Source organism: Lagopus leucura, unplaced genomic scaffold (assembly GCF_019238085.1).
Source record: "Lagopus leucura isolate 7727_CA_CO unplaced genomic scaffold, USGS_WTPT01 Super-Scaffold_100024, whole genome shotgun sequence".
NCBI lineage: Eukaryota > Metazoa > Chordata > Aves > Galliformes > Phasianidae > Lagopus > Lagopus leucura.
This window is the reverse complement of record NW_024962276.1, coordinates 5,893,863-5,907,721: the sequence shown is the minus strand read 5'-3', so window position 1 is coordinate 5,907,721 and position 13,859 is coordinate 5,893,863. Positions and strand designations below refer to the sequence as shown.

General features: G+C 44.8%; 1 protein-coding gene across 1 annotated transcript in view; it reads right to left on the bottom strand.

Moving 5' to 3' along the window:
* TAOK1 (TAO kinase 1) overlaps positions 1-13,859 on the bottom strand; it is a 55,971-nt gene that overhangs the window by 25,099 nt on the left and 17,013 nt on the right. Inside the window, exons 2-4 of the mRNA XM_042879494.1 lie at positions 7,260-7,486; positions 4,220-4,291; positions 1,339-1,440 (exon numbers count right to left, since the gene is read on the bottom strand). Coding sequence (XP_042735428.1) covers positions 1,339-1,440; positions 4,220-4,291; positions 7,260-7,391 — 306 coding nt within the window. The 5' untranslated portion in view covers positions 7,392-7,486. The remainder of the gene's footprint in view (positions 1-1,338; positions 1,441-4,219; positions 4,292-7,259; positions 7,487-13,859) is intronic.

Here is a 13,859-nt window from a genome sequence, read left to right as displayed (position 1 = left end):
AACAAACCTATAATAAACAATAACGAAATGGCATTTAGAGTGACCAGCAAAAATCCTAGCAGATTGTATGCTAAACTTAGCTGGAAATCAACAGTGCTCAACTATAACAATGCAAGTATTACTTATAACATAAGCCCATCTGAGCACTGACCCTTGCACAAGGGCAGCTCTAGCTGGAATTAGCACAGCCTGCTTGTGTAAGACACCAAGCACCAACACTTCCAATGAAGGCGAGAGCATCTGCACAGCCAGTTATGCACTGCATCACATATCTGATTTTACATCCACGTACCCAATGTGAGTGCTACACTGCACTTAAGCTCATCAGAGTATTAAGGGGCTACTCAGGGATTTACTTACAGTTTTGTTCCTGTCAGATCTGAAGCAAAAAGAGAAAGAAGCTAAAAAACCTCATCCTAAAAAACCAATTTATTGAAGGTGATACAGGACACTACTCATACCTTCAATTATTACCTCAACTATTTGATTCACTTAGCATACAATGCTAAAAAGACTTTGTCAATGAAAGGTGCTAAATCACACTGAGTTTGACAAGGTGCTTCCTCTGCATAACCAAATGCAGCTATTCCCACACACATGTTTTTATGCAGTCTCATACAAACTAAATTTAGTTTTGGGGGTTTGGATTTTGGTGGTTTAAATCAAATGTCTGAGAATCGTTAGGAGATGACAGCCAGAGATAAAACCAGCTCATTGGTTTTGTCATTTAAACAAATGCCACTACCAACAACAAAGCATCAGAAATAAACAACACACAACAGAAGAATTCACTTAAATAGTAGAAATCCTAACAATTCAAAACATACCTTGTTTACAATTACCAGCAGGGATTCTATTCCATTAAAATACAACTGAACACTTACTTCTGGAGCACATTAAGTCAACCTGCAAAGTACTGAGCAGCTAACATTCAGTGGCACACCAAGTGCTTTGTTCAGTCAGCTGCAGGTACCTAAAAAGGGTGCCAGGCTCACCTGGACAGTACAATTTGATCTTCATTTTTCTTTAGAGTAAGAAAAGTGGAAGAGGTTTTTTATTTCCTCCAGTTCCTCTTTATTTTGGATACTCAACCCATTGAACTGGGCACTTTGGTGTAACAGCACAATCACCTTACTCTGCAAGTTCAAGGAAAAAACTTCCCTAAAGCATGTTTTTTAAAAACTATGCTTAATTTTGCTGAGCATCTGTAATGCCTTTGCCTGCACTTATCTGAGTCTGTGCAACGTAAGTGTTCAGGTCCCTCCTGGGAGTCAGCTGGACACAGCTTAAAGCACCCTTAACCAAGGCCAGAGAAGCACAGAGTGCAGCAATGCTTACCCATGCCGTATGCTCCCGCAAATAGCAGCCTTTGTATTCTATACTGTTAGGGTGTTTTATTCTTTGGAGGAACTTGACTTCCTTAATAATATCCTGCCATTTCTGTAGGAAAAAGGAACAGAAAGACTTCGTGAATCTGTTGGCTGATTTTTTTTTAGTTAATATGTCATTTATTTGTTTTAAAAGGCAGAAATCAACAGTAAGTTCCAAGTTAAAAAAATTTCCATCGACACTGTGATTCCCCAACTCACCTACAAAACAAGCTCATTGATTAACCCTTTTGAGAAGAATCTGTCATCAGTGTAATGTTTTATATCCATAGGTACACATACGATACACTGGCAAACACCTGAGATCTGAGGAAGCACTCAAAAGGAAGCAGTTCTCTTCAGGGATACCATTTCTGCTGCCCAATGAAACACAGACCTCAATCTGAAAGTGAGGTGAATGAGTGCCCTTAAGCAGTGTCACCCATCTCTTCCTTAAGTCTCACAGACATCAAGACCTATCCCTACTGGTAACTACATCGTGCTAGAAGATTTGGCAGCTATGAATCAATGTTCTTGATAACACTTCTCTATTACTAGTTACAGGCAACAACTTAATCTGAGGCACCTATAGGCAAGGGAATCCAGATTTATGATAAGAGGAATGCTGACAGTGCAACAGTAAAACACAAAAGAGGCCAAAAGGTCGTTTTCTAATGTGTGCCTCAACACTTTCACTGCTCCCCTGGAGAAAATCAGCAAGTCCTTCAGCTCACTGCACACCCATCCAACCGTGGGCAAGAAAGGCAACAGCTGGGAAGTGCAATGGCAGAAGTAGAACTGCTGGGAAAGAAGCTCAGTAACACATGCAGTAGCTGAAACCATTCAAGTACGGAGAAATGGAGATGTCAACATGGTGGTGTTGACACTGAAAATGTTTTCAAGAAAGAGTATCAGTTCTGAGGTTAAGCAGAGCAGAGCTTCAAGCACAGAAGGTTCCAGCCCTGAGAAGCTCGTAGGCCCAGCAACGCTCCTCAGCTGTGTGGGTGGGAGTCACTGGTGGATGGAGGGTCCATGCATGCAATGGCTTTGGAAAAAGCACAAATCCCAAATCTTCCTCAGTAAAAGGAGGCACAAATGAAAGCAGAAAGTGGCCGCCACACTTGAGGAACTCAGTCACTAAGCATCTCTCAGCACCAGGAGTTTCATGAGAACAATGTCTGTGTGGCTGTACTGCCACAACCTTTCTCATCGACCCAGTGCAAGATTGATGCTGTTGCCTCTGAGGTACTGAGCAACAGAAGGCAAATCAAGAAAGCACCTCTCTAGGCTTCTCCTATACTGGGAGGAGAGGCAATGTATTAGAAAAGACCTACTCATCATCTCCTGAGTTAAAAAAAAGCTCTGAGATCACACGACGAGTTTAAATAAGTTAATGAGTTAAACGAAGTTCAAAACTTCTTTTTAAAATAGCACATGTTCTTGTTTTAAAGAGTGATTTACCCCACCAATCATAAAATCTTATTGTGCAAACAAAGCAACCATAAAATGACATCAGAATGCCCTTAGTTCCCTTTACATAGGGGACATCGATGCTCTAGCAAACTTCCAAAGAAAACAAAAGTAAGGAAATGGAAAGCATTTTAATCCTTGTCTTGTTACTTTCTTCAAAATAAAGAAACATATGCACCAAAGACAAACAGAAGTTATTTCTGAAGCACGCACAGTTTGTTTCATTCATGTGAACAGAGTATTTATAGCTCACAGTAATTAAAACAGCAGGACAAGTAGTAAGTACAAATTATTCTTTCATCAGTACACAGTTAAACAAGTCACTGCAGTGACAAAATAGAAGAATGCACAGCAAATTTAACTATGAAGTTAGAATTACTGGAGAGACATTGCCACCTTTACCTCCTACACACAGGAGCAGAAAGGAAGCAATGCCTCAGTGCCTGGCAGTGCAGATGATCAATACACAAAAGGCAGTTTTTGTTGTGAGTGAAACTCAGCAGAGTGAGGCTGCCTCTAAGACTGGGATGTAGAGAATGGAGGGAGGAAACCACGGGTGCTTCAAACAATATGTTTACAGTAAAGACATCTGCTGAAAAAATCGTGCCATGATTTGATAGATGTCAGTGCCACAAATAATACCAAATCAGCTGCTCGTGTCCTGTCGAGCTTTTCAAGAATCTGTATTTAACGTTACAAGTATGAAATCAATTATCTCTGCTAAGCATCTTAGGAAGAAAGACACATCTGGGGTGGCCAAGAAAACACTGAACATTGAAACCTCAGAGGCCTACTTTTCCAGATCACTCTGCAGAAACAACTTTAATCCCCAGCCCTGACAGTTTTCCCTAATTGTGCTGCTGCTCATTCACTGCTTTTGTTCTAGCTGCTGCTTCCAGGGAACGATGCACTCAGTCACACGGCTTGGTGTAAGGAAAGATTCTCCCTGAATCTCTCACTACTGCATCCACCACTACTATTCCTAGTAAGCCTCTGTCCATGAAGCAAAATGGTTCCTTTAAAAGGGATTTAGAATTGAATGTTTAAGGGTTAAAAAAAAAAAAAGCCTGAATACATAGATGCTCTTTTCTATTTTTATATATATTTTGGGCCTTTTAAAAAATTATTGTTTCTTCACATTTATGTGGCCCCATCAATTGCACTTTGCATCTGAAGAATCCTGCTGATCTTTTCCAGGTGAAGATAAGACAGATGAACACTGAGAACAACAAACAAATCTGTTCACACTGTATCCTCATTCACCTTCAGTTACAGGAGAGCTCTCTCTCATCACAGCCCAGGCTAATTGCAGCCATCCCACAGAATAAACATTTGCAGCAGTCTTGATATACTTAATATGTACACTCAGATATTCTCCATACCTCATTGGACTGCTTCCCACTGTATGACATCTTCTTGATGGCCACCACCTCGTTGGTGCGCACATCGCGTGCCTGCAATGTGAAAAAGTGATGCATCAGTTCCTTCAGGTCACCACTTCCCATGAGGTGCAAAGCAAACACTCACACACAAGGGCTGAACTCTGGGAGAAGCGCTGAGAAACCTCTCTCCATTAGAAAGCTGCTGCAGAAAGTGAGAACTGAAGCATCTTCCAAGGGGTGTGACTGCTGTACCTACCTGAAATCTGAGATAAGGTGCAACAGCTCTCTGTGCTCAGCGTCCCAGGAGTTGAACACCATCATCCCTAAACTACAAATCACAGCTTACAACAGCAGCTCTGATTCAAGCAGAACGGATTTTCTCTAAATCAACATCCCTCCTATCCTTGGTACGCTCCAGACAAAACAGAAGCAAGGCCCAGCCCCCCTGCTCCATCCCAAACGTAAGCAGAGATGTCACAGGACGTGCAGAAGATCCCTGCTCCAGCAGCAGCTGCTTTCTTCCCTGTGCTCCCTCAAATTAGCTAGCGTGTCTTAAGGGACGAGAGATCACACAGGGATGGCAGCACGTGGCCATCCAACCCCAGGTGCTAGCTCAGACTTCCATTTGCTCAGCCCAATCATGTTGCTTACGCTGCAAAATAAGCCTGCGTGGTTTTTCACACTTCAAAGGCAGACGTCCTGATTTCAGGCAGTAACACTTTAAGATAAGGCAAGTTTTGTCTAAATTGGCACACAGCAGTGGCCTGTGCACCTTACAGTGAGCCTGCACCCAGCGGGGATGAGGGCCAAACAAGGCCCAACCTGCCTCTGCTAAGGACATCACTGGCACAGGGGTGGGGGGGTCTCTCAGAGCAGTGCAGTTAATTGGGATATGGAGCCAAATGATACAAATCAAAATAATGTGCATGCTTGTAGTCACTGATGACTGATGGAAAAGCTGATTTTTTAATGTATTTGTACTACCAACAGCCTATCAGAAAAGGAATTAACGAAATGCCAGCACTCTGCCTCTTGTAAAAGTGGTTTTCAGTCCTATTTTAATTCTGCCATTCATTAAAGAGATTCCCAGAGTTCCCTGCCAGTCCTTCTTTCAACCAGATACAAGCTGGAACCATCACTTCTATACTTTCCCTTCTGTTTAAGAGGACACTCCCTGCTGTCTCGCTGATATTACAATACCTTTAAGCGTTCATTTTTGTTGGCTTTGGTGCCTTTTCTTAAGCAGGGGTCTGGGTTTTTTTGTTTTTGGGGTTGGTTTTTTTTTTTTGAGGCATACCTGTATGTACATATATATCCTAGATCTTTGCCTCTAATGAAAGGCAATCTCTGGAACATGCAAGTCAGTGAGGAGCTGCAATAAAGCAAGGAGCAAAATACTACAGCAGAGCAGAAGGAGCAGTGCTAACAAAAGGGAGCGGGTCATTCTTCAGCTCCATCTGCAGCATTCCAGTGCAGTAGGTTTCCTGTGTCAAAGCTGTTATTACATTGCAGAACATGCAGCAGGGTTAAGGATAATACAAAACGATCCAGAGGTGCCAGACTTGCAGTTTCTAAGAAACTAAACTATGAGGTAAACCAGCAACTTTCATATCAACTGTAACGAGGGGTGAGAAACTTTTTGGCCATTACAGGGCATCTCACAACAGAAACCAAGAAGAAAGAAGAGTGGATTGGATGCCTTGGGTAACTGCAGCAGTGACAAAAGCAAGGCACGAGCAAAAGTGGAGGTATGTCACCACTTTGGTCAGATGCTTTAAAGCTGTTACTAACTATAATCCAGTATCACATTCATCAGAGAATGTTTAGTAGTGTACATTAGCAGAATCAAAATCTTGCTAAAGAAATTTGGCTTTGTTTTCTCTCTAGCTTTACAGGAGAACAAAGGACCCAAATCATACAAAGCCACAGAGTGCTGCAGATGCCACGATGGCAGCATGCTGCTGATGTTTGGGAATGCCATCAGCCTGCAGGTTATCTCCAGCTGAGTGCTGGTTGCACACATTCCTTTATAATGCACAGCATTCCTGACAAACTGCAGAAATATTTCCACTTATAGGAAGACAGATTTTCTGTTCTCTCTTCGTATTTCCACACTTCAAGCCATGTGAGCAAGAGTAGGAAGCATGGCCACAGGTGAGTGCTGCTTCATCAGAAAGCACCTCCTCCTCCAGATCTGCTCCCAGACAGCAGCAGCTCATAGTTTTAAGCAAGGAACAAAATTAAGAAGCTTTTCCTAATTAGTTCATCTGTGCTGCATTAAATTTGCGCTGGAAGGTTCCCAACATGGTCTGCTGCAATTATTAACAATGAATAGGCATCTCATAAAATCCTGACACAAATGGCTTTCTGAAGGAAAATTGGCAGGTTTGGCCACACCTCCTGTAATTATAAATGTGAAAAGGTTTTTTAGAGGAAAATGGTTTTTTAATGAAGGTCTTACAGTACGCACTTGGGTTAACACAGAGCAACCTGCAGACAAAGCTGCCCTGCAGTATCTGAGCTACACAAGCAGCCTGGGACAAGCTGCTGTCCACACTCTCCTGTCAATAAGTTTTATACAGCTGAAGAATGGGATTCTTGCCTGCAGTAGGGAAGGATGTGTCAGGCCAAATGATAACAAAAGCCCCAACATCCAGGTGCCAAACACAAAGAATGGCTGTAAGGCAGCCTGTGGGGGACACACGAAGGGAGAGAGAACTCCTCTCAAGGGAGAAGAGATGATAAGGACACAATGAGACCAACAGAACTGCACTGTCAATCAGAATCGATGGAGCCAAAATACATGTTTTAATCTGCAGAAAAATCCCTGCTTGCAATGTAACAGTGCACCTGAAAGCACTGGGCAAGGGCCACATCTCCAGCTCTTCCTTTCAGCTTGTATGCAAACACCTTACAGACACTGCCAGTCTGCAAACAACCTGAAACTGCACAGACATGCAGGAAAACACCTCTGCTCCAAACATCACACAGACATTCACAGTAGTCGCAGCTAAAATCCACGAGGCACGAGGATACTTACAAAATAAACTGCTCCAAAGCTTCCATGGCCAATCTCTCGGAGATCTGTGAAGAGCTTTTCTGGATCTTCTTTGAAGAAGAGCTCTGCAATTTCGGGGTCCTTCAGGCTGCCCGCTCTGCTGGTTGATGGCATCCTGCTGGGCAGTGAGCCAACCGACTATCTGGGTATAAAGTGCTGCCTCAACCCTTGGTTCATCTGTATGAATGGAGCCTCTTCAGCATGGATTACTGCAAGAAAAAGATTGCAATCCTTCACTGATTATCCTCTGCTCAAAGACCCACAAACAAAGCAGCAGAAGAGCAGCTTTCACTTCTTCCCAAGCACGCAGGCCCGTTACATGAAGCAGGGCAACCCATCCACTGGGATGGCAAGATCCCACTGAGACAGCAGTGGAGCATTTCAGCAGAGCACAATTCCAAACCAAAGCACAAAATGAGATGCATTTCTTCCCCCAGCACCTGCCCCATCACCTGCAGAGAGGTCAGCAGTGTGGCTCTGCCCCACACTGATACCAGCTTGTCACCAGGGAGCCCCATTACTCCGAGTGCCTCTCCCTGAACAGCCACACATGCCACATCTCCAACCATTGGATGGACTTTCCAAAGCAGAGCTGCGTGTTCATACACCATTAGGAATGCACAGAACCTTCTCTGTTCACAGCGTGCGTTTGCTTTCACTACTGAAGATGTGCCTTGGAATCCATCCGTAAAACAAGAGTACTTTCAGGTTGTGTCAAAATCCTCCCATTTCTCAACACCAGGTGAAGCCACACAGACAACACAAGCAGAACACGTAGGGGTTTGTCCCATGGGAAGAACGTGAGTATTGGGATGTCCTCCTAGTTCCCAACAAATTGTGTCCTGCTAAAGCTGTTCTCTGTCACCAGCAAACAGCTCACCATGCTGCTCAGTGCCTTCATAAAACTCTCATCTGGTCAAGACTTGCACTTTATCGATTGACATTTTATATTTCAAGTTTACCTTTTAGGTTTTACATCTTTATAATTGGAAAAAAAAAAAAAAAGACAATAAATCTGATTTCACCAATCTGCCAGAAGGTCAGCCCCCATCCGTTTTTCCACCTTTTCTGGACATTACAAACTCCACCTTTCTCCCAGCCCATCAACCAATCATTGCACGTAGCAGTTCCAACAAGAATGAAATGAAAACAGCCATGTTCCCGACGCTGGTGCTCCATGCACCACTCTTCTCCAGGCAGCTGCAGCATGTGGATCTTCCACAGCCTGCCTGCTCCCTGCTAGTTCCAGCAACTGCTGCAAGGAGAGCACAAGAGACAGCAGAGACATACCTTGCTATGGTGGTGAAGCCTGCAAGATTCCCCCATTTTCCCGCTGAAGACATGCGTGGGAGAGAGAAAGCAGAGCAGGGAGCTGAAATCCAGCATTTCTCTAGATTTCATCCAAGCAGTCAGGATGCAAGGAGATTTCTAGTGTAACCCAGAGCACTCTTTCATGACAGCCCAACCCCGGGGGCTAAGGAAAAAGCAATGTGAAATCCCAGAGGTGAAGCAAGCACAAGATGCAAGCTCAGATCACACAGCTCTGGCAGGCTGGGCTTGTGAGCGAGCACACACACACTGTGTGTCAGTGCAGACTGTGCAGAGTCACCCGAGCAGCTCACAGAGCACATCTGAGTGCCAGCAGAGCGGGGCTGGGGCACAGCACTGAGGCTGCACTGCCCACACCTTCCTTACATCACACAGTAACAAACACGGCAAGGGAAGGGAAATAATCAGCTCCAAGTGAGCCCCTACCTGCAGCCTGCTACGTTTATGAAGACTGGAAGAAAAGTTTTTTTTGTTATTTTTCTTTCTTTCTTTCAAATAAGCCAACAATATTCCACTTGATTCCAGCTCTAACAAGCACATAACACTGAAAGACAACTGTTTCACATTTACAGCCCCGAAAGAAACAATAGACAAAAAGCATCAGTCAGAAAAGGGAGAGAATGGAGCGGGGGGAAGGGAGCTGATAACCAGAGCACACTCAGTATTATTGAAGGAATGCTTCTTGGACCAATGGTAATGATGTCATGTTCCATCTTTTAAGAAGCATCAGATTCTCACAAAAAGGACATTGTTGTTCAAAAGCAACTGCTGCAATCCCAGCATGCCCTTTTGCCTACATCTGTTAGTCGGAGGGGCTAGGCTTGGATAAACCTGCTCATATGGCTCCGAGTCACACGGCCCCGCAGCAGCGCGAGCAGGGATGTGGGCAGGGGACGTGTGGCACAGCTGGGACTGCTCCTGCCCCACTGCTGTGCTGCTCCTGGCCTGGCTGGAGAGCACGTCCCCAAAATGCCACCTCCAGGCAGCGCCTCTCGGTGCAGAGCAGGAGAATAAAAGCAGGCGGTATGAAAAACTTCAGCAGGATAGCAGCAGCTGTGCCCATCTTCTGCAGTGACACCGGGGTGTTCTGGGGAAATGGAACTAGAAGCACTGCGAGTAGCACGTTGCTCTGAATGTACTGACAATACAGATGAGTCTTAAAGGAAAAAAACAAAGAAACCCCGCAACTAAAGTGCACCAAAAATTCAATTACAGACCAGCAAGCAGCTGGTTTTCTAAATTACGGTCAAGCTGCAGTGACATGTTTTACATTCTTCCAGCCAGGCAGTCTCTTTGCTGCAGGTTTTGGATCCTGTTCGGTCCCATTGTGCATAACATCATTAACAAACATGGCTCAGGGCTGGTGGGCTCGTGGGGCCATCGATGGGGACACGATGGTGCAATGCCCTGTGATGAGGCCATCACACTTTTTAGCTGCTCAACTCGTCTAAAACAAATCCCACTGATTTTCCCCATTACCACTCGTACTAAACAAAAATCCTGCCTTGCATACAACACGACAATCGGTGCTTAGATCAAGTCTCCAATCCAGCAGGGTGCTGTAGGAGCTGAAAAAGACTCAAAATAAACCAAGGAACAACCAGAGGGCAAGACTGGACCAACTCAATCCTTGAAAACTAGTGCACTGAGCGACTGTCATTACCAGTGTAAATGGCACTGATGACAGGCCAAAATGTTTTTATCAAATTACTTTCATCTGAACAAGTGTCAATGAGCAGAAACTGCACGCACGCATCCACAGAGCTCTGTGAATAGCGAGGACGTTCCCTGTAATTACGGCAGCCCTCAATGTGCTCACCTCGAACCTCTGCCATGGGGAAGCTGCGAGGTGAGGAAGGGGTAGGACCTGTTCTCTCGGAGCTCCCTGCTCGTGTCATCCCATGCCCAGCCCTGTGATTAAGATGCCCCAGGATCCCACAGAGGAGCACAAGCCTAGCCCAGGTGCCATGGCTGCTCTGTAAGTAAGCCTCGCGCTTTGGAGACTTCTCTCCCCGAGGTGCAGGGAAGAGAATGCATTCGGATTGCCCTGCAGATGAGCAGCAAGCCACTCACTGAGACCTTCACTCATCTGCTGTGCTCCTTTTCAGCCTCACACCCAAATCCAAGCGATGCGAATGATGACAAGCAGAGCCCACCACACCACACGAAGCACGAGCACACCACAGCCTTTGTAGTTCCTTGGTTCAGAAGTTTGTAGAAACCAACACGTGACAATTAGCACAGAGGCTCGTGGATTATTAGCATTAAAAAGCAGCACGTGCTGCCCATACAAATGAAGTCTCAGAGAGTCAACATATTCAACATCTCTCAGCTTCTGGAAGTGGGGAAATTAGAACAGAGCTAAATATTCATCTCAGGAGCACAAAATGGAAGCCTTGCACAGATGAACGCACCGTGAAGCTGCCCACCACCCTGCCTGTCCTTGCATTTCACTAGCTACAAGAAGGCAAGCCAAAAAGACTCATCCAATGGCTCACAAGGCCAACAGGAATGCTGCCCTCCATTACAGAATTGTAAACAAACTATTATTTGCCATTTGAAACGTAAATCTTGCTTCACATTGTAGTTGTCTGCCAAATTATACACTTAATGCAGTAAAAACTTAGGAAAATTTATGTCGGTATGCCAGACGTTTCTCCCTGCTAAAATGAACATCACACTTCAGGTCCATGCAGGAGCCCATGGCTCCATCACCTTCAGGGCTGTGTTCTCTAACAGAGAAGACAACACAGTGAATATCCAACACAGACAAACACCAGGCCTGGAAATTCCTCTTACCCAACTCAGAGCCACGGACGGGGAGAGCAAATGATGACCACAAAACACAAATCACCATCTGGGAACTGGTGTTTCGATATATATGTATATACACTTCAAGCATTGAATGCAGTGCAAAGAGTTGCTAAATTTCAGAGTAATTTCCTCTGCTTGCACCCTGTTCCCTTGCTCTTGCACCAAGTAGATGGGAACAAGTGTCATCATGCAACTGTTGAAAGAGGGAAAAGGGATTTTCTCCCACTTACACACAGGTCAGGCGCAGGGAGTGTATGAGGCCCTGATTAAATTATCCTCTCAACACACCATTAAAATTTTCCTGAACTGCTTCCAGCTGACACCAAAAATTTCCACCACCATCAGAAATATGGTGAGCCACAACTACTGAAAGAACTGACTGAAAGATTTTTTCTTCTGCTTACAATTATGCCCACAGCAAGAGTTAGATGGTAAGGCTGCCTCACACTGACTCAAAGATTTCTGTTCATTTTCAGTCTAGCAGTGAAGGCTTGACCTACAAGCCCAGTACTTTATATGTTTTAAAGTCACAGACAAATCACACCCCTTTTTCTTCTAGTAGATGCAGAATAGAAACCCATAAGATTAAAAAAGACAATGTGATGATTGGCACATCCAGCGACTGAGAGAGAAAAATCACCCTTCACATTGCTGTGGGTATTCCTTCAAACATCTCTCAGCACAGGCTCTGGTCCACCTGGTATCAAAAGCATCACGTCCTTGGTGACTCTCACAGTGTGAAGTCCATCACATCTCCCAGCCCACAGAACAGGCTGTGATTTTGGTCACTGGATCCATGTGAAACCACACAGCACAGACTGCTTGCGCACTTGGGTAAGCCTCTCCCACCAAGCTAACTACATACTTCTAGTTCTGCAATCTGGAGATCTTCCTAGAGTGGTAATTAGAAGGAAAAAAAAACCATCCCAGAAATGAAACAAGAAAAACTTGGAGATGCAGCAAGTAGCATTTTGCTCCTCCTGTGTCCTGAAAGAGGGGCAAGAGGCACTGAGAGCATCTTCCTCAGTGTCCCATTCTGCCCCTTAGCAGCACACTATGCTAAGTCATGAACTTGCCTTTCTTTTCATCATCTTAGAATTGCCCTTTTTGCTACACTTGTTCTCCACACCACGTGTCATTAAGGAAAATGGAGGTGCAGATGAATGGCATTCTTCCAAAGACAGTTAGGAAAATATTTAACATGCTGAAGGAAAAAAAAAAGGAAGGGGGAAAGGGAAAGATGAGAGTGTCAGCCTCTGTGCCACAAAGCCCTCCTGCTGCCAAAGGCTGAGGGAGGAGAGGTCCCACAGCCCTACCAACACTTCCATCATTCGCAGTACAGCAGTACAGAGCACTCTGTGAAGCCCTACAGCCCCACGTGCACCCATGCAACAAAAGCTGATGGAGAAGGAGCAGAGTTCCTCCTCTGCAGCAGAAGTTTACAGCACAGAACCATCATGAAATGCTGTTCCCTTTGTATCTTTCACATTCTCTTCCATCTGTACTCGTAGAAGGAAGAGGTTTATAGGGATGAGAAGAATTGGTACCTGGATGCTGTGCTGAGTCCTGATGGCTTTTTGTTCACACAGGCTTTTCTTCCCCAACGTGATAAGCGTTTCCTCCTCCAACAAAGCAATCCTGGCATTCCAGTAAGATTCCTTCCTTGACTTGAAAAAAGGTTTTTGAGGAATGGTTCTCTCCTGGAAAAACCTCTTTATAGATTTGTTTCTTTCCTTCTCTGCTTTACCACCTGTATTTTTTTCCTTGTGTTATACTTCCTCACAGAATAGCCTCGGGAAGACACTTTTATCTTAGAACACTGCTTGCACTTCTCTTATCCGTGCTCTTGTACACTGTGCGGCTTACTTTGATTCCCTCTCAAGATTCTGACACTAAAATGTCCATCACCAGCTCCCTGAATCACTTACCCAGCACACTCGCTGAGCTGTGCTGCCTGCATGTTTACTTTCCAGGAACGTCAGCAGCCAGAGGGTCAGGCAGAGAAGTTCCCCACAGCTCAGGATCTGTGCTTCTGGGTTGGGTGTAAGCGTTTACTGGGATGATGTGCACCAACAGCAAAGCCAATGGAAGCACCAGTCATCCTGTGCTCTCCGTTCTGTTTTCTGCTCTGTATTTCTGACTGTTTCTAAGCAGTAGTAAAGATGACCAGCTGGGCAAGCCTGTTCCTGTGCTGAAGACAGATACTCTGTAGAAACTGTACCTATATTCACAACAGTTACAAACGTGACGACACCTAACATCACTCACCTGAGACACACCAAACGCACCACAAAGCTTGTCGCTTCAATAACACGACTGATGCAACTGAAAGAGATCTAATGCCAAAAAGCAGCCTGTTGGGTTGTTTTTTTCCTCTTTATTAAAACAAAGCATCCCATTGGATCTGAAGTTGAACCTGCAGAACAGCCCGTGTTCATT